Raw genomic sequence first — 21,919 nt, 5'->3', positions numbered from 1 at the left:
CTATCCCTAGGTATAAGGGTCTAGGTATGGAGAACTAGGGTGATTTTTTTCTGTATAGTACACTATTCATTGCCGGAGTCCAGTCCAGCATGAAAAGGTCCCAAGAAAAGTCAGGAATAGAGTATGGAGTCAGTGGTAAGGCCAAAGTTTATTTATCTTTGGCAGTTCTTCTGCCTATAACTCTTTGCTATTCTAAGGCTAACTGTTAGCATCAGAGAATTAGGAACAAAAAAAATGCTAAATTGTTAGGATTTCTTCTCTCTGGCTCAAAGACTTCTCTTTGGTCATGCAGGAGGCTTGGGCTTGTTAACTCTTCATGAACCAGGTAGAAAAGAGAAGAAAATAAAGAAAACATATATTTTTACACACACACATACACACACACATATTCACACACACACACACACATTCTGGTTAGGCTCAAACATCTATCTCATTAATTCTACAAGTATTCTTACATACTTACATACTCACACATATATCTACACATGTGTGTATATACAAACATATGCATACATATATACATTTGGTGGATGGGGCAGAACTCCCCAAAGGCATACACATACATTTGGTGGGTGGATAGGGCAGAGCCCCAGATGCCACACCTTATTCCTGCTCTCTGGATTTTGTATACCTTCTTAGACAAAAGTTCTTTAGAGAACTACCTCATAGATAAAATGTTACATAAAAGAGGAGCTTAAAAATGTTGATATTAAGTTCAAAGCAGTATTTGATTATAAGTTCAAAGCAACAACTTCATATGCCTTGGCTTTATCATAGTGCACACCTGTGGCTTCAACCTAGATCTGACCTAGAATGAATGCCTTTCCTTGATCACAAATTTGTCCCAATCCTATTTCTCTTTTTAGTGCAGTTGTGAAATCTCATTATATTCCTTATGATGCATCATTTACTTACTATTTTATGAGTAGTGAGCATATTTTACTCTTGATTCTAATTTCATTATATTTTCTGACAAAACAACTAAAACCATCTCTTAAAATTTTTTTTATAATTATTTGAATCAAATAAGTAATTCTATAAGATCATTAATTTATCTAAACAGCATTAATTCGTGAAAGCTCATCTACAGGAAATCTGCCTGATGGGGTGGGCTAATGCCCAGGAATAGTTAGACATGCAATAGTGATAGATAAAAGTATACTAGCTGCAAAAAGCAATCCTGAGGTGAAGTCTTTTTGGACCTTGTCTCTCAGCGCTCATCCATCATAAGCCATGCAAAAATGATGGGCCACCTCCAGGAAAGCCCTAGCTTCTCATAGCTGACTCCTGACTATCATTCACCCAAACACTTGAGCTTTGATTCAGATCATTGAAAACCTCACAGAGCTTGTACTGTTTTATCTTCTACTTGATCTCAAAGTCTAATTTGAGTATTTACTCTTCCAGATATAAGGTACCACTCTCCAAAGTTTTCTTTGTGCTCCTTGTTGTCTGTCCTTTGTTAGTGATCAAGAATCATATTTTCTGGATTCCTAAGGCTATACTAGAGAGGAGCTCTATTTCATCATTCAGTTCCATACACAATAGTGCACAACAACATTATTCATGCTATATTAAAGGGATATTTAGAGAAAGGAAGTATTTATGAAACTTGATAATCACCTTTTACAATATAAAATACATTGATACATTATTTAGTGAAGATTGTATATACATGTACATATATACATGCACATATATATACACATACATATACATATACAATACATATATATATAAATATATATATGCATACACACACATTCAGTACTGGGTAACTCTTTAAGTCTATAGTGCATCTCTGTAATTTAGGGCCCATCTGCACAGGGATCCATGACTGACTTCTGTGTCTACCTGATGACTCCAAGCCCTAAACAGCAAGCATTAGTCTTAAGTGTTGCTGACAGTAGCTTCTGACATCTCTTCTCCGGGTTTTGAGTGGGTTTCTTCCTTCTGCTCACTAACTTACTTCACAGAGAAAAGAACTGCATTAAGAGTGAACCAGTTGCCTCTTTGGAGTCAGTGTCAGAGACAGAGAGCTTTACAGTGTTTCACACTGGACTACTGAAGAGCTTTTCTTGTCTATAGGACAGCTGCCAGTGTATTTGAAAAACCAGGAGGTGAGGGGAGGAGATTATCTTGATAGAAATTTAAGAGAAGAGCAATTATCCCTGGGAAAGGAAGTTTATGATCCTGAATAGACACTCCCTCTGGATCAAAGGGAAAGGACAATTTTAAATACAAAAAAGGCTGTTGTTCAATGTCAGCTACAAAGTCAGTTTGGGTTCCTAGGAAGTCAACACTGAAATAAGATTAAAGGATCAGATTTGAAGAAGATTACTGGGAAGGACCTGGGAAAGCATAAGTCAGAGGGATTAGAGATAGGAAGAGGAACAAAAAGACTGAGAATCAGGACACATATCTGTGGATAAAGACAAGAGTCAAACTGTAAGAAAGATCTAAAAACATTTTGGGCATTTCCTGTGGAGTGTTCAGACAGATTTCCCCATTAGAAAAACCCTACATGTGGATTCTTTCCAGCTTCTGGCTATTATAAATAAGGCTGCTATGAACATAGTGGAGCATGTGTCTTTATTATATGTTGGAGCACCTTCTGAGTATATGCCCAGGAGTGGTATAGCTGGGTTCTCAGGTAGTAGTATGTCCAAACTGATTTACAGAGTGGTTGTACCAGCTTGCAGTCCCACCAGGAATGGAGGAGTGTTCCTCTTTCTCCACAACCGCACCAGCATCTACTGTTCGATATTAGAATGGCTACTCTAGCTTGTTTCTTGGGACCATTTGCTTGGAGAATTGTTTTCCAGCCTTTTACTCTGAGGTAGTGTTTGTTTTTGTCACTGAAGTGGGTTTCCTGTATGCAGCAAAATGTTGGGTCCTGTTTATATATCCAGTCAGTTTGTCTATGTCTTTTTATTGGGGAATTGAGTCCATTGATATTAAGAGATGTTAAAGATAAAGATTGTTGCTTCCTGTTATTTTTGTTGTTAGAGGTGGGATTATGTTTTGTTTGTTTGTTTGTTTGTTTTTGTGGCTATCTTCCCTTTGTTTTGTTAAAAGAAGATTATTTTCTTGGTTTTTCTAGGGTGTAGTTTCCCGCCTTGTCTTGATGTTTTCCAACTATTATCCTTTGAAGAGCTGGATTTGTGGAGAGATATTGTGTAAATTTGTTTTTTGTCATGGAATATCTTGGTTTCTCCATCTATGGTTATTGAGAGTTTTGCTGGGTATAGGCTGGGCAGGCATTTGTGTTCTCTTAGGGTCTGTATGACATCTGCCCAGGAGTACCCCCAGAGCTCTGAGGGACTAAACCACCAAACAAAGAGTACACATAGTGGGACTCATGGCTCCAGCTGCATATGTTGCAGAGGATGGCCTTGTAGGGCATCAATGGAAAGAGAGGCTCTATGGCACAGTGTAGAGGAATGCCAGAACCAGGAAGCGGTAGTGGGTAGGTTGGAGAGCAGGGGGAGGTGATAGGGGGTTTTCAGAGGGGAAACCAGAAAAAGGGATAACATTTGAAATGTAAATAAAGAAAATATCTAATAAAAAATGAGAATAATAAGAAAAGAAAAAAGAAAAACAGAAAAACCCCACACGGTTCAGGAATGAGCAGTATTTACACTCTGATTGAGTTTAGTGAAATAGGTCTAGTCTGAGTGATTGTGGCCATAGTGTCTACCTCTAGCAAGCATATTTTCCTTTTCTGCAGTAAGTTCCCCATAGAGACACATGAATGTAGCCTCCCATGTCTACATGTGTACCCCAGAACTACACACACCCATAGTTGACTTTCTTTGTTTAGCTTTCCTAACTAAACCATTACTATGATAGAGACAAAAATCATCACATTCTAATACATCAAAATGCCACATTGTTTTAAGTGCTGGTGCTTTTTATGATGAAAAGAAAATTACAGTAAATATTTCAAATCAAAATTACACTTGTGATTTTTTTATTCTAAGATGTTACACATATTTCTTGTTGACACAGCCTCATGTTAAACTGTATGAATTTATCATGTTATATTTTCAGTCTCTTACACTAAATTATTTTTTCTAATTCTTCTTACTTGGGAATAAACTGGTTATAAAATGGAATTTATGTCACATCCACATGCTTACTCGAGGCAGACATGATAGGCATGTCACCTGAACTACTCATAACTCATTGAACCCATGCCCAATTCCTATAGTAGGAAAATGATTTTAATCTGTCTGAATAATAAAGAGGAGCCCACAGTGTTAATTCTGTGTCTTGAGCATTTTGATGAACAGAGAAAAAAAATACTAAATAGAAATGAGGTAGAGGAATGTCTGAAAGGTGTGTTAGCTAAGAGCCACAGGAAGACCCTAAAGAGGCATTGCTGCTGCAACAAGCCAGTTTTACCTACTACAAGAGAAGCTTATCCTGCCTTTTCAACATTATTCTTTTCTAAGTTTATGTGGAAATGTTGGAGTAATAAGCAGCGTGGGAGTAGGCCTAACAGAAAAGAATGTTTAGATTTTTCTTTTCACAAAATTCAACCAACAACTTTGGAATTTCCTATCTCATCAGTGGCTTAACTAGACTTTCATAAAATATTCTTCACTCTCTGAGAAAAGAAAACAGTGTTTGCAAATAAACAATTTGCAGTTTGTTTAATTGAGTTAGAACATTGCCACTGGCATTGTGATGGCTCATGACCACCAAATTCTTCAGACGTTCTCAACTCTACTGCCCTTTTATCTCCCTTGTACTTTCACTGGAGGGCTTTCAGCTGTGTATTCTTGAGTGTTCTCTTGAGCTTTATGTGTATTCTTCAGTAATGAAAAAATATTGTATTCTCTTTCCCCAAAGCTCATAGCATCTCAAATTCCAACTTTGAATATAGTTTAACACTGATTTTTATCAAGTGACTGTCCCAAAAGGAAGGACATGATTATAATTGTGCTTCAAATCTATTTTGAATTTCAACTCTATATTGAATTAAAATACAAATTTATATGGTTAGCATATGTTTTCAAAAACTTCTTTTGACTCAAGAAGAAGGAAGACCAAAGTGTGGATACTTTGATCTTTCTTAGAAGGGGGAACAAAATACTCAGGGAAGGAGTTAGAGAGACAAAGTGTGGAACAGAGACTAAAGGAAGGGCAATCCAGAGACTGCCCACCTGGGAATCCTTCCCATAGACAGTCACCAAACCCAGACACAATTGTAGATGCCAACAAGTTCTTGCTGATAGGAGCCTGATATATCTGTCTCCTGAGAGGCTCTGCCAGTGCCTGACAAATACAGAAGTGGAGGCTCATAGCCATCCATTGGACTAAGCACAGGGTCCCCAATGAAGGAGCTAGAGAAAGGACCCAATGAGCTGAGGGGTTTGCGGCCCCATAGGAGGAACAAAAATATGAACTTATCAGTACCCCTAGATCTCCCAGGGACTAAACCACCAACCAAAGAGTACACATTGTGGGACTCATGGCTCCAGCTGCATATGTAGCAGAGGGAGGAGAGACCCTTGGTCCTGTGAAGGCTCTATGCCCCAGTGTAAGGGGATGCCAGAGTGCAGGAGTGGGTGGGTTGGTGAGCAGGAGAAGGGAATAGGGAGTATTTCGGAGGAGAAACCAGGAAATGGAAGAACATTTGAGATGTAAACAAAGAAAATATCTAATAAAAAGACAAAACAAAAGAAAGCATAAAACCCAAAACTTCTGTTGTGACTTTTATAGGATTTATCCAAGGCAGTAAGGTTGATGTGACTGCAAAAGAAAACCAAGCATATGAAGAAGGAAACCAGCAAGTGAAACACAGAAACTATGCCCTAGTAACACTTAGCTCTCAATAACTTGAGGACAGAACCACAAAGTGTAACACTATTTAGATGTCATTCTTGTAGAGGAGCATAGAGTTCTTTGGGAGACTATTGGTTACATTGGCCCACAGTTGGTGAATACCCTCCTAGTCAATTTTTGCTCATAGCTTATACTTAACATGCCCTTACTTGACTCAACAAATGTTTAATTGAGGCTTGTTAAATGCGTTTAATGTCTTATTTATCAAGTACAATTATATCTCGTCTAGCTTTATGCTACTTAAGGCCTTTGTTCTGGGATCAGTCACACTACCAGCCCCATCCTGGCTTCCCTTGTATTCTACCTGCCTTTAGCTCAGGAACTGACTACACTACCAGCACCCTTCCTCTTCCCTTGAACCCACGGATAAAACACATACACACAGTTTGTTCCTTTACAACTTGCTTTCTTAGCACAATTGTTGGGTGCTGATATCTCCCACCTGGAAAGTGTGCCTTACTAATTTATTATCTCTATCTCTCCATCTGTTGTCAACTTCAGTGGTTAGTCACACCTTGCCCCTGTCAAACTTCCCTGGCTACCTACCTGTGCCTGTAGTAGTAGCCAAAGGCTGCAGCTTCCCCTGAGAGCTCACATGGTTGTTGCATTCTTTGTCCTCCAAAGTATGGTAGAAAAACCCCTCTCTCTTTGCTTATGTCTGCCTTTTCCTCCTGGGACCTGGATTTCCTGTCTGTACCTTCTGCACAGCAATTGGACCCTGATTTCTTTACTGTCAAATCTAGAACCAATTGGGGAACAGGACCTTAGATTCAGAACCACCCCCTTCACAAATATTAGCAATTGGATTAAAATCAGCATAAGGTTGAGGATGTGACTCATGATAGAGCACTAGGGAAGATGTGCCAGATCCTGGCTTTGATTCCCAGAACCACAGATAAAAGTGAAAAAATAAATGGTATGATTTTATTATTATCACAGGGACAATTGAGGTAAGGGTCATCACATGTTGTTTATAAATCCTTACATTAGAGTAAACTTAAGAGTTGTTCTAGGAGTTTAAATGATGCCTCAGCAATTAAGAGCATGCACTGACTTACAAAGGACTGGAACCCTGTTCTGTTCATCACACATTTCAAACAGTTCACAACTGTCTTTAACTTCAGCTCCATAGATCTGATGGCCTCCTATAACCTCTGAAGGTTCCTATACTTTCACACACACACACACACACACACACACACACACACACACGCACATACATTTAAAAATAAAACTACCTCTTGAGTTTCACTCTGGACATGGGCTGCAACCCAGATAAGGAAGCAGAAAGAATACTTCTCATGGAGGTAACTCCCTATGTTACATTATGAGCCACTTGACATTATGTCAGGTCAATGGCGCTTAGTGCTCAATGAGGTGGAAACTGGAGAAAGAACCATCTCTTTTCTTGCAAATTACTCAATTTCATTCTTTCTTATAGCTGAAGAAATCCCATTTTGTATACATTTTCATTATCCATTCATCTCTAAATGGACATCACAACTTAGTTATGTAAATAATACTTCAGAAAATATTGATGTGTAAAAATGCCTATGTAAAATTTACTTAGTGTCTTCCAGGTAAATACTTGAGAGCACTATATATAGAATATATGGTAAATCTTTTAATTTTTGAGGACTCTTTATACTATTTTCTATGGTGACTAGACTATGTTACATTCCCTTGAGCTATGTGTATGGTCTGCTCACATTTGTGGATCCTAGATATCACATAGATAAATTAGACCATTGTGTGTATATAACCTGAAAGTAGAAATGAATCTCATTAGGAAAAGGGAACTAATGGGAGCAGGGACAGGAGCAAAAGGGAAGGGTTCCCTGTGTGAGAATATGGTCAAAGTATAATATTTACTTATAAAAGTTTTGTTATCCAACCCAACAGTACATATGATGAATATTTTGCAATTTACTATTGAAAGAAGAAAAAGGAGAAAGAGAGAGAGAGAAACAAAGAGACAGAGAGAGAGACAAAGAGACAGAGACAGAGAGACAGAGAGAGAGGAAGGAAAGAAGAATGAGAGAAGGAATGAAGGAAGTAAGGAAAGAGGAAAGAAAGGCTGGAAGGAAGGAAAGAAGGAGGAAGAAAGAAAGAAAAAAGAAATGAAGGAAAGAAGAAAGAAAGAAAGAAAGAAAGAAAGAAAGAAAGAAAGAAAGAAAGAGAAAGAAAGGGAGAAAGAAAGAAATAAAAAGAAAGGAAGAAAGCAAGCAAGCAAGAAAGAAGGAAAGAAAGAAAGGAAGAAAGAAAGAAAGAAAGAAAGAAAGAAAGAAAGAAAGAAAGAAAGAAAAGGAAGGAAGAAAAATGAAGGGAGGAAGGAAGGAAGGAGGGAAAGAAGGAAGGTAGGAAGGAAGGAATGCATGAAGTGTAAGCCAGACATAAGTCTTTGTAGGCCCGGGAGCAGTATATTCAAAGACCCAAGAGCCAGAGAAACCAAGAGTTTGTCAGAGGGATTTATGTCGAGATTGAGCCACCGTGTGTTATTCATAAGAACCTAAGGAACCATGATAATATTTTGATTCCAGAAATTGCTATGATGTAATTGGTGATTTAGAGCTATGGAACTATAGAGACAGAAAGGAAAAGAAAGCAAGAGCAAATCCACTGAGCCTTATAAAAGCATCACCTAGAGAAGGGACAGGAAGAGAGCAGAGGTGCTGTGTGCACTAGAATTCCAATCAACAGTATTCATCACAGTATAAAATGAATGCAGAATCAGTTCTCAAAGTGCTCTTCTGAATGACTTGCAAGGAAAAGATCACTTGATGTAAAGGTAATTTTGTAAATTTCTGACTGTGGAACACTTACTAAGTAGTGAAATGTATGTCTTCTTAACTTTTGTTAGAACTGTCATATGCTTGGGTCTTCAATCAGTATCCATCATTTGTTGAAGAAGACAGTCGAAGATTTGTCTCTCAAGAGACAGGACACCTCTACATAGCTAAGGTGGAGCCATCTGATGTGGGAAATTACACATGTGTGGTGACCAGCACTGTGACAAATGCCAGAGTATTGGGCTCCCCAACCCCTTTGGTGCTACGCTCTGATGGTATGAGACCTTCTTGGTGGAATGCCCATAAAGGCATTTATTTTTAATTTTTGTCAGCTTGAAATTGTTTAGTTTGTAAATATTTTATTATAAGCTAAAAAGTCTCACTAAGATAAAATTGTAAAGAAAAATTCTGTGTCATTACCTCCTTGATCAATGTTCACAAATTATCTACGAGATATAGGAAAAATCCCACTTAGGTGCTGGGTCTACACCTTACTTGGTAGAATACTATCCTAACATGTACAGAGCTCTGGGTTTGATCCTCAAAACTGCATAAAATGGATATGATGTTACATGTCTGTAATTCCAGAGTTTAAGACAGGACAATCCTAACTTCAAGGTCATTATGGGCTACACTGTGGATTTAAAACTAACACGGACTACATGGGACTTTGGAGAGGAAAAAGAGAGAGTGCCAATTTATAAGCCTTGGTAGTTGATCTATTAAAACTAAATCATATCTCATACAGTATAATATCTTGAGCACAAATATGGAAGTGGTTTCTAGTCGAGTATAGTGGAATCAGAATGCTCCCACATGTTAAATCACTGTGTTTTGACATCTGGGAGCCATTTAATACATTTAAGATTGGCACCTATGTGACCGGGCTTCTATTTAGCAAAACCCCCACTATAATTTTTGTACCTTAGGAAACTTCAGGAATTATTAATACATTATAGATGGCAACTTAAATAGAAATGTTCACATTGAGTATAGAATTTAAATGGTTTTCATTAAAATGCTTTGCATGTTGCAGCATTTTGATTCCATCAACCCAGAGTGCTTAAATGTTATTCGGGGTGAATGTTTGGTCAAGGCTAGTATAAGTTAGTCATTGCAATCACTGAAAGTTGGTTCAAAAGGGACCCAAATAAAGTTTTATTTAAAATGATGCCATGGAAAATATAGAGTTCAAAATGATGCCATAGGAAACCTTGACACTGCCTATTTTGTATTACAAATTATAGGTGTCATGGGTGAATATGAACCCAAGATAGAAGTCCAGTTTCCAGAAACTCTTCCAGCAGCTAAAGGTTCAACTGTGAAGTTGGAATGCTTTGCCCTGGGGAAGTAAGTTCTTAACAATCCCACATACTCTTAGGTTGCTAAGGGGAGGGAGGATAAGTTCTAAGTTTTTTCTTTGTAGCATAATATATTTTTATGTATATGTTAAAGGTGTTTCATATTTTAAGTTAGCACAGAAGATATCAGATATCACTATGGAATTTTCCAAAAACTGTATATTTTACTAGATTTTCTTTCCCCCATTTTTCTCCTACCCTCTGCTACTCTTGATCCTGACTTGAACTCAATCCTCAGTCTTTTGCACTTGCATGTCATATGTGTATATTTGCCCATCTCACCCCTCCTTATCACCTATTTTGACCATCTGTAGCTATCCTTTCTTGATCTTTAACAACTAAATTTGTGTGTGTGTGTGTGTGTGTGTGTGTGTGTGTGCGCGTGTGTGTGTAAGAACATATATACCTATATACCTTACAGGCCTGGATGCAAATACAAAGGATAATAAATCTTTTTCATCTTTCTAAGTTTGCATGAACTGACATAGTATTATACTTTCTTGATATATCCATTTTCTTGAAAATTTCATTTTTCTTTACATTGGGAAAAATTAAATCTGAAAACGCACCACAATTTTATCTAATCTAGTTGCATTTTTTGACATCACAACTAGAGTATCAGTAAACATAAATGTGGGTGAGTATGTGGAGTCCCTTGACTATTCTCTTTTTATTTTATTCTTTGTTTCTTCATTTCTTTCTTCATTTCTTTTTGTCTATCTTTATTTCCTTTTTCATTCTATTTTTTTCTTATTTCAAAACCTCTATCTTGGTTTATATATTGTCTGCACTTCTACCAGCCATGTATAAGGGCTTCTCCTTCCTGTTTTCTCCAGTATCTTTTGTCTGATTTCTTTATGACAGTCATTCCGGCTAGGATAATGTGAGAAGTTTATTTTGCACTCCATGACAATCAAGTAGGTATTTTGATCTTTCAAAAAATATTATCAGCATATAAGTTCCTTCTTTTGATAGCTTTCTGATTATTTCATTACCCAGTTGTTAATGAGCAGTTTAATTCCACTGCTGTTTAACCTTTCCAATTCTTTGTAAATTTGTAATATTAGCCCCTTGTTATAGTTTTAACTTGTAAGGATAGTCTTTTACTCTGTAGGCTGATTATTCTGCTTATAGTTTCTTTTGCTGTTCAGTCTTATTTACTGATCTATGGGTCTGGTTCCCATGCCTTGGCATTTGAAAAGTTCTTGTCAATACCTGGATCTTGAAGGATATTTCATTAGCTTTCCTCTAGAAGCTTTAAATTTTAAACTTTAATTTAATGTCTTTTGTGTGTTTTGAGTTGTTTTTGTAGTACAGAATAACAGTTTTGAATCAAATCCTGGTTTGCCAGCATCATTTCTCTGTCTTCTTATACATTTTTTGACATTTTTGTCAAAAACTAGGTGGCCACAGATTTGATGGTTCTATCCAGGTCCTCTATTCTCTGACATTTGTCTTTTTGTTTGCAATACTATCATTGTAACTTGGTAGTATAATTTGGGGACAAATATTATGATACCATCAGTTTGATATTTTCTTGTTAGTATTGCTTTGGCTAAATCTGGTCTTTTTAATAGCCATAGGAATTTTTGGTTCTCTTTTTCTAGTTTCATGATGAATTACAGTGAAATTTTTATAAGCATTTCATTGGATATCTCGATTAAGTTTGGAGCATAGCTATTTCCATGCCACTCATTGTTTAAGTTCAAAAGCATGAGAGGTCTGTTCATCATTTTCTGTATTTTCTTCACCTTCCTGGCTATGCTGCTCCTAGCTACTTTATTTTTTGGAATTATTGTGAATGAAATATTGTTTTAATTTTGTTCTCTGCAAGTCTACTCTTGGTATATAGGAGGGCTACTGATATTTACCTGTTAATTTTATATCTTGTATTTTTACAAAAAATGATTTTATAGGGTCTTCTAAATACATAACCATGTCATCTACAAATAAGGATGATTTTAATATTTTTCCCATTTTTTTCTCTGCCATGTCATCATCATGTTTATTGTTCTAGCTAAGACTGAACTGAGCAATATACTAAATAAGAAGTGAAACTGGGCATCCTTGGCTCATAACGCATTTGAGTGGAAATGGTCTCTGTTTTTTCCAGTTTTGTGTAATGTCAACCTTACAGTTTTTATACTTATCTTTTATTATTTTGAGGTATCAAACATGTTTTCCTAATGTCTCTATGACTTCCATCATGACAACATGCTAAACTTTGTGAAATGCATCTATCAAGATGATTATGTTATTTATATCCTTAATTTATTTGATCTACTGTATTTAATGATTTATGCATGTTGAACATGATGTATCAGTTTCTCATGCGTTTCTGAATTCAGTTTGCAAGTATTTTCTTAGGAATATTTGCATCCATGTTAGTCTGCAGAATTCTTCTGTAGTTTTCTTTTTTGCTGTATTTTGATCCACTTTGGGAGTCGGGATAATATATCGAGATAATATAGGCTTCATAGAACCTGATATTATGCATTTTCTTTGTTCCCTGTCAAACAGCTTGGTCCATGCTAGGATGAGAACTTCTTTAACAAGTTTGAGAGTTTAGCAGTACACCCATATGATCCTGGGTTTTTCTTTATGCAGACACTTCTGATTACAGTTTCTATCTCATTGTCTGTAATTACCTGTGTAAATTTTTTATATTTTCTGACTTTAATTTTGGTAGATCATGCACATTTTCAAATTCATCCATTTTGCTTAGGTTTCCTAACTTTTTTGAAGTAAAATTTGTCAAAGTGTCCACTACTGCAGTCTGGATTTCATAGCTTTCTCTTGTGACAACACACAATTTGTCTCTAATTTTGACAACCTGTTATCACATCACTTAGAGATCATGGCAGAAGGATCAGGAGTCAGGAGCAAGTCTGGGCTGCAGAGTGGGACTCTCTGTCAAAACAAGAATTTAGTCTTCACAGCTTATTATATAATATACAGCCACAAGTCGTCTGAATTTGCAACCTGTGCCTTTTGTTCTCTTAACCAAAGACTTTCTGTGATTCTACAAGTTTCCCAGAGAACAGCCAACAATTTCACAATTTTCTTATCAGCCCTGTTCCTCAGATTAATTGGAGAAGAAGCGATGGGATGCCATTTCCCAACAAAATTAAATTGAGGAAGTTCAATGCTGTGCTCGAAATTCCAAACTTCCAACAGGAAGATACAGGCTCCTATGAATGCATTGCTGAAAATTCACGAGGAAAAAATGTGGCAAGAGGGCGGCTCACTTACTATGGTAAGCAGCAGCCTTGGGGGAAGTTCTCTCGTGGCTTTTATTCTCTCATTGATATTCTTAGGGACAGGGGTCGTTATATCAGAAAATTAGGATTTAATTTGTCACTTTCTAGGTCTTATCCTCATTTTGTTAAGCAAGGACAAACATCAGAGAACAAAGAAATTAAAAAGAAAGGCGACTTTGCAATCAACTTGACATTCCTTTACATTTTGAAAGTGATTCATATGATAATGAAATCTTTTACATTTTTTTGAAGCATGGCCTTTACATACTTAATCATATAAGAGACAGCTCTCTCTAGTTGCTTCATCTTCTAGAAGAAGTGCTTTTGTGTATTTATTTGAAAAGCAAAATAAAACTGCTTATGGAGACAAGTTACAATAATTACATTAGTAAACCAAACTGTGGATATTGTCTTGGAAAGAAATATTTACCCCATCCAATAACATAAATAATGTATCTGTTGATTATTTCCTTCCTTTAATTCGCAATCATATTTGTCTGATTTACTACTCAATTGGAGAAGGAAGGAATAAGGAAAGAACACATTTTTAGGAAATTAAATATTCCTTTTTTTCTTTTAAGTTTCTTTTGTTTAAAACATGCATTAGGTTTTGATGAAAATGTAATTTGAAATGTGCTGATACGTTATTGTACAAAATGCATCTGTAAGATGCACAGAATTGGAAGCTCACTGAATATATTTGCAGTTTAATTATTAGAAACATTGTAAACCTGGTATGAATTCACCAATTTTATGAAGGGCAAATTGCTTTATAGCCTATGTATTTTAGTAACTGGTTATTGAAACAATTTTCTGGGGCAGTGTGTTCAGTGTATGCAAATCCTGCAGGGAAGGAAACTGTTTACTAAGACAGCTGTTAAGACCGTAGAAACTTTTATGGGTCCTCCCGCAGTAATTTGAAGTTGGCAAGTACATTATCTCTGACACGGTTAATACTTCTTATGTTACTGGGTCTTAGAGACCTATTAGGGACAAAATGAAAGGATGTTTTAATAGAATGAGTCCTCATGTTTTGTCACTTTCCCACTTTCTCTCATAGTTTTATGTATATGTGTATGTATATACACACATGTCTACATATACATATGCATCATATACTTCCTGTATGTTGCCATTGGCTGTGAGTTGGTGACATGGTATGGAAATGGTGGTGGTAGTAGTGGTAAGCACACCCATATGGCTGAGCAAACCGGCGTCCCCCACACAAAGATAATTTCTCATACCCTACCTTAGCTTCAACTTTCTCCTTGTCTACTTCTTGATGACAGCACACTCAGAAATAACCACAGTGAGAAAATACAGAAAATTCTGACTTGTTAACTTCTTGGTTCTCAAGCTTCCAAATGCTATGGACTCTTAATACATTTCGTCATATTGAGATGATCTCCCCAAGCATAAAATTATTTTCATTGATACTTCATAATTGTAATTTGGCTACTGTTATGTATTATAATATAAATATCTGCCATGCAGATGGTCTTAGCAGACCACTGTAAATGGGTCATTCAGTCTCCACAGTGTAGTGATCCCCAGGTTGAAAACCATTATTAAATATCCTGATGCCTTTAACTCTATGCACCATGATCTCTGCCTAAATGAAAACTATATGCCCCCGAGGAAAACATCCAAAGCTAAACTGACATTTAAGTATTTAACAGGCCATAGCTCAGTTTCTCTCCCTTTTCCTCCCTTGCTTGGATTTTTTTGTCTTTCTGCATATCAATTGCCACTACAATAAGATTGTTGCCATCAATGAGCAGCACACCAGTGGCTCATATCCTTCTGCTCTTCAAAGCAATTATGAATCCCCTGTTCAAAAGCTCATCCCTAATGCCCATCATAGCAAGGAAATGTAGGATTAGACAATATAGGAGCCTCCCTTTAGAAGAGGGTATGAAATCATGAGTCCTCCCTAAATTTTATGGACAATCTAAGCTGACAGAGGACAGCATAATGGCATAAAATATTGGTGATATTTTAATCATAAATAAGAAAGTTAGAATACAGATTAATACACAAGGGGAACCCAATAGCATCTGGTGTACTTAGTCCATTCTGTAGATATACATTTTATGTACCTAAGAATAAATTATAAGTAATCACCATAGCGAGCTTAATGGAAGGTACCCTACAACTTTACCTTAAGATTATATTACAGCATCAATGAGTGCCTTGTAGTTCTCAGATTATTTGCTCTAATAATTCATGTAAAAACGATGTGATAGATGATTTGAAACTCAGATTATGGTTAAGGAAGAAAAGACATGATTAATGTAGCAGTTCTAATCTCAGTTTTGATTTAGAACACCAACTTACTCTTCTATTTGATAAGAAGAATATTAGGATGGTTAGTCACCCATGTCGTTCCCACTGGAGTTTTGGGCTTTTTTCAGCAGTTTCTATCCAATCTACCTATACTACCTACAGTTTCCTTCCAGGTGGGTCTGATGCCTGAAACAGGAAAAGAAATTTTAATATAAAGTAGGAGGAGTCAATTGGGATGGAGTGTATTTCATACTGGAAAAACAATTTTATATAACAACAAGAAAAAAGTTAAATATCCATATTTTTCCTTTCCATTTCATTTCCCAAGTTTTAGGAGACAGAAAAGAAACACAGGAAGACAAATCTTCCTGTGGTTGCAATTAAACAGAAATAGCTAAGCTGCTGCTCCACGTGGAGGACACAAATGCAAGTCCCATGGCACACATCACATGCATAATGCAATGTGAAGCCATTAAGGGATCTCACCTCCCAGGTTTGGATCTGAAATGCAGTCTGGAACTTGGCTGAATACTCTGTGTATGTTACATGGGTTCCAATGGAAGTGGTATATCACTTTCATCTGAAAAAAAAAAGTAGTCTCTAGGTGCCTTGCAAAACATAAGTGCAGACCATTGATCTTTTTGAACCAACTGATTTGCATACATAATTTGAACTTGCTTTAATTGCATCCTTTTCTGATAATAGAACACAAATCACATTAAGGTTGCCTCTCCATCTTTTTGTTGCTTTCATTTTAATGGATGAAGAGATGTGTAACATGTTGAGTACTTTGTGTTTAAGTCAAAGCTATTTCTGACTTGTGGTAAATATTTTTCCTTAACCATAGTAGTTTCCTTCCTTAGACATTAGTATTTAGTTCACTACTAAGACAAATAGCTGCTGTCATTCACTTTGAAGTTGTCATGAAATACGATCTTATGATTCAAAAATATATTTGAGAAAAGTAATTTCTGTACCTGCATTAGCATCTATTAATACATATCTGAAGAATATCATATAGCATTCAGGACTTTGAAAGCAGAGAAAGCACAGCAAAGTTGGCTTAAGATCTAACACATTGTAACATTATTGTTAAATCTAGAAATGTTTTATGTAGCTACTCACTTAACTAAATATAATTCTGGTCCAGCCTATGTAGTCTGATAATCATTTCTAAGATATTTATGTTTTATTTACTTTATGATTTGAATTTTTGTCTTCCTACTATTTATTGTTCTCTATTATAGCAAAACCTTATTGGGTTCAACTCTTAAAAGATGTAGAAATCTCTGTGGAGGACAGTCTTTATTGGGAATGCCGGGCAAGTGGGAAGCCTAAACCCTCCTATCGATGGCTGAAAAACGGAGATGCCTTAGTGCTAGAGGTGAGGTGATGCACCTGCTTCATTCAACTCTTCCTGCCTTTTTAAAAGTATGGTTCCTTTAGCCTCTAGACACAAAGCATCTCAGTAGGTAAAGCGTTTGCCTTCCCACAGAGACCTGAGTTCTATCCTCAGCACCCATGTTAAACAAAATGCCGAACGTAGGAATAAATGCTTGTGATTCTGTGGCTGGATACATAGAAAGATATGGAAAGCTGCCAGTGAAAGACATTTTTTTTTACAGAGAAAGGAAAAGGAGTAGGCATAGGCTGCAAATGAGGAGAGACAGCCAGGGTTGTCCATTGGCTTTTTGAACACATATGCATGAACATCCACACAAAACTACACAGACACACACACACACACACACACACACACACACTGCAGCACTGCAATTTGGCCCCTAATATCAAAATGTATGGTTTCTTCAGAAGCAGTTAAAGTAGGACATGACTTATTTTAGTATACAGTTTCAGTCCATGATGATGAGGGAGACATAATGGGAGGTTATATCAGAGAGAATCATGAAGCATCTACAGCTAGATCCTAAGCAGATACCCACCCACCCCCACTAGTGCTAGCATAGCCAAAGTTTCATATCATCCTTATGTTCAAACACAAAAGCCTGCAGGAGGGCATTTTCCATGTAAATCACAACACAGCGAGAATCATAACAATTATCCAGTCTTTTAATGGAGTATCTTCGCATTGCAATTCAAGGTATACTGATGATTTTGTATTGATAAGATAATATTAATATAGATAATGATTCTGTTTATTTATGTTAAAGAATGCTTTACTTCAATTAAACATGCAATTTAATTTACTTTTCCTGTTTTATACCCTGGTCTGTTATCTAGAGAATAAATAAATCTATGAATTGGCTACCTTCAGCACTCAGTACTTATTTTCTCATTCACTTCCCCTCTCAAGCCATGTAACTTCTGCTCTTTCATGTATGTGTCTACTAAGTCAATTGCATGCCTTTATATTTCTATATATAAAAGCCATCATAGGTGAGGAAAGAACCCCTGGGAAGTATGTGAATTTTCTATACTGTCTGGGTATTCCTCAATGCACTGAATATATAATATCTTAAGCTTACACAATTTTAAAATATTTTATGATGAAAATCTTTCTACCTCCTATAACAAAAACCAACCTCCTAGTACATTGTTCCCAGTCTGAATTATTAACCATATTTGAAAATGAAATGGCTGCCACACTTCCCCTCTGCTTTCTATAATAATTTTGTGATTTTTACTTGTATATGTGAAGCACCACTTTCTATTTCAAAGAAGAAAAAGGTTACATTTCAGATCAGACTACATATTAGTCTTAGAAAAATAGCAAAATCTATTATCTGATTAAAATGATAGTAGTGTTTATTTTAATTGTAAAACTTTATTTGCCAGAAATTTTATATTTTATCCAGGAGAGAATACAGATAGAAAATGGTGCCCTTACAATATCCAACCTCAATGTGACTGACTCTGGAATGTTCCAGTGTATAGCAGAAAACAAGCATGGCCTCATCTACTCCACTGCTGAGCTCAAGGTAGTAGGTAAGAGTGTGTATTTTTATGGTTTAATCTTACTTTCTCCCCTTAAATCCTCCACTGTTGCCAGAATCTAAAATGCTGACATTTAATACTCTATTATACCACCAATAGAATTCAAAATATTGTTTTTATTATTCAGGATTTCTAACTAGAGAATACACTAATCTCTCAGCACCTAGGAGACCAAGGCAGTATCCTAGCGACAATGTCAAGGATGGGCTAAGTTACATAGGAATGCCAGCAGTCTGACCAAACAACCTGAGCTATGGAGTAAGAACCTGTCTTAAAAAAAAAGGAGGAGAAGCAGGAGGAGGAAGAGGAGGAATATAAACAAACAAATAACCCAACCCAAACAAAAACATATGTATTTTAAATGATGTCCAAGGAAAAGCAGCAATGGTGACCAGAATTAAGTTCTATGGTTGAGTTAAACAATGAGAAAGAAGGTTGTTCATATCTAATGGACCTTTACACAGTCACACTACTGTAGATTAAGAAATGCTTCTTAACAGTATTCTGTGTTCCCTCTTGTTGGTTCCTAAAAGCAAATGGCAAACTTGGAATCGGTGATATTTGTTTGGAAACTATATTTTATTTCATGGACCTAGATTTGAGGTTCAGTCATAGAGTATACTTTAAGGCATGATTAACCCATGATCCACTACTGAGGTTATTGTTTATTTTCTTCTTTCTGTATGATAGGTATAAGGAAAGGAAGAAAATATTTTGTAGTGTTTAGGGCATTTATGTAAAGGACACTGGCATGTCAAATGTCTGAAAGACAAAAGTAACTTGACAGCAGAGCAAAAATACAGAAGGCAAAGAGGGCGATGGAGAAGGAAGAAGGTATTCTCAAGATATTAAGATGGAAAGTTTTGATTTGAGCATAACTTGAGCCAGTACATAACTATCACTATTATTTCCAGTTTCTATATAATGCCTCCCAATTCAGTGAGTTTATCATCACACTCAGTTCCATGGGAGAAGCAGGACCTTACCAGTTGCTTAAATGCGAGTGCCAATACTATATCCTTGACCACATGAACTCTTATTTGTCATCATCTATCATTGAAATGGTGCAAATGTCTTGAAGAGTATGAGGCCTTGATTTATCTAAGTCATTTTCTCTCAGTTTAAGGATATTTCCACTCTAGGTCATACTTTGAAATATTTGATGGTAATTTAGAGACTAGGGAAAGGATGAGACTCCTGTGTACTCTTGCTACCACAGTAGAGGCTGCCAAATATTCAATATTGCATCTCTTACTACAAATTATTACATGGTACCAATTGCCAGGAAATGCTGAAGAACCCAAGATTAATCACCATTAGTCTTCCCCATGTATGTGAGTACACTGATGCTATCTTCATTCATACAAGAAAAGGGCGTCAGATCCCTTACAGATAGTTATTAGTTACCATGTTGTTGCTGGGAATTGAACTTGGGACCTCCGGAAAAGCATTCACTTTTCTATCTATTGGGCTATCTTCCCTTGGGGAAGACAAGAAGTTTCTTGTCTCTTGAACCTGAAGATTGGAAATGGTTCATGTGTCTCAAGATGACTGCAAGGATTGTCAGTGGAAATATGCCTCCTATTATCTGTGGCAGAGAAGTAGCATGTCACAACAAAGACAAGAGAGGACTGCATACAAATATAAGTTGAAGCACATGTTTCTGTAGAATGAAACCCTGCAGGATCATAGTCCAATTCTTTTTTAAAAGGATAGACTCCTACCTAATTTGCTGTAGGGTTTTTATATGGGAAAATAGAAAATATGTAAGTTAAAATTTATATTCAAATATAAATAGGTTCTTGTTGTTTTACTAAAACTTTTTACCACAGGATTTTAATTATGATACCCACTCAGTATAACATTTTTTCTTTGATTAACGGATAATTACATCATTTTCCCTCCCTATTCTTTTTTCTACCCCTCCAGTGTACATTTTCTTCTCCCACTTTTATCAAAGTTCATAGCCCCACCTGTGCTTTACTTGTTGTTTTTACAGACACATATCCACAAATAAACATATGAATATAATCTGCTAAGTCTATTCAGTGTTGCCTACATGTATGTGTTGATAGGGCTGGCCACTCAATATTAGACAACCAGCCATGGCGCTTATCCTGGGTGAACATTACTTCTTCCTCTTGAGAGTTGTTAGTTGCTCTTCACTCACGACTGGGGTCCCATGAAATTTCCCATCTATAATTGGAAGCTAAACATTGGTAGAATTTTTTAGACTTTATTTAAGTAGCCAGATTGCTGATATTTCATGAATCCAGCTTCCCTATTATATCTCAAAGGCACAGTCTCACAGATTTCCTTGTCTACTGGCTCTTATAATATTTCTGTGTGCGTTCTTCTTCCATGATGTTCCTTGAGCCTTAAGTGCAGTACATGAACATGGACATACTCAGTCACATGCTTTAATTGTTATAAAATGCTGATGTGCCAAACAGTAAGTTATTTTCACTGGGATTTACCATAGTATAGAACATTAGAAGGCAGGTGGGTAGGAGCTGGAGAAATGGCTCATCAATTAAGAGAAGTTTCTGCTTTTGCATAGGACATTGGTTCCATACCAAGCACCTACATGGCAGATGACAATTGCCTATACCCCAGTTTAAGGGTATCCAAATTTCTCTTTTGACCTCTACAGGCATTGCACACATGTGGTAACTACCATACTTGCAGGCAAAAAATTCATACCCATAAAATAAAAAGAATTAAATCTTACTTTTTAAACATCTAGATGTTGTGATTTATAACTAAAATACCATACTTGGGATTGTTCAGAGTAAATCATGTTCCTAACCATTTTACACACAGGTAGTAAAAGGAATGATGACTTTCTGATTAGCATATCATTTAATTTAAATGATTCTTTACATCTTACTAGGTAGCCTAAAGTTTGACATCACAGCTTTAGCAAGCATAGTACTTTCTACACATTATGATATTTAGTGTGATAAAACTAAATATCATAATATCATAATATCAGTGACCATTACATCTTTGTTATGCCCTCTTTTCTCAACTTGGAAGTTAAATTTAATTTTATGAGAATTCTATTGCGCAATCTGACTAATAATTAGTTCAGGAATCTACCATCATTCTAAAACATTTGGTCAGCATCCTCTGAGTGACAGATCCTCATTAGATGCTGTGCCCTAAAGATCAAGAGAGACCACATCATCATGATGGGCAAACATTCCTAAACATGCTAAGCAAAATGGTCCTTTAATGAACTCATGACTGAATTATTTTAAATCTTCACAGTAAATATTAAAAAAAATCCCCATGTAAAGCAATAATCATAAGATTTAGAATGTGATCTCAGAAAATAGCACAGAGTAATTTTTCTGCATTGCATTCTTGCATATAATACACCTCAAATCAAGCCTCAGCATCTCCTGTG

General features: G+C 36.3%; 1 protein-coding gene and 1 long non-coding RNA gene across 4 annotated transcripts in view; one reads left to right on the top strand and one right to left on the bottom strand.

Moving 5' to 3' along the window:
* LOC116099346 overlaps positions 1-21,583 on the bottom strand; it is a 78,401-nt gene extending 56,818 nt beyond the window's left edge. Inside the window, exons 1-4 of the long non-coding RNA XR_004122225.1 lie at positions 21,513-21,583; positions 18,962-19,033; positions 16,039-16,132; positions 15,604-15,738 (exon numbers count right to left, since the gene is read on the bottom strand). This is a non-coding gene — a long non-coding RNA (uncharacterized LOC116099346). The remainder of the gene's footprint in view (positions 1-15,603; positions 15,739-16,038; positions 16,133-18,961; positions 19,034-21,512) is intronic.
* The window catches only part of Cntn3 (contactin 3), a 369,189-nt gene that overhangs the window by 254,989 nt on the left and 92,281 nt on the right, over positions 1-21,919 (top strand). For all 3 annotated transcript variants that reach the window (XM_031382768.1, XM_031382769.1, XM_031382770.1), the window contains 5 exons: positions 8,717-8,920; positions 9,893-9,995; positions 13,078-13,262; positions 16,800-16,936; positions 18,369-18,498. In XM_031382768.1, the coding sequence (XP_031238628.1) occupies positions 8,717-8,920; positions 9,893-9,995; positions 13,078-13,262; positions 16,800-16,936; positions 18,369-18,498 (759 nt within the window). The remainder of the gene's footprint in view (positions 1-8,716; positions 8,921-9,892; positions 9,996-13,077; positions 13,263-16,799; positions 16,937-18,368; positions 18,499-21,919) is intronic.

The sequence above is a fragment of the Mastomys coucha genome, unplaced genomic scaffold (genome assembly GCF_008632895.1).
Source record: "Mastomys coucha isolate ucsf_1 unplaced genomic scaffold, UCSF_Mcou_1 pScaffold20, whole genome shotgun sequence".
In the NCBI taxonomy this organism is placed as follows: domain Eukaryota; kingdom Metazoa; phylum Chordata; class Mammalia; order Rodentia; family Muridae; genus Mastomys; species Mastomys coucha.
This window is presented reverse-complemented; position numbering and strand designations above follow the sequence as displayed.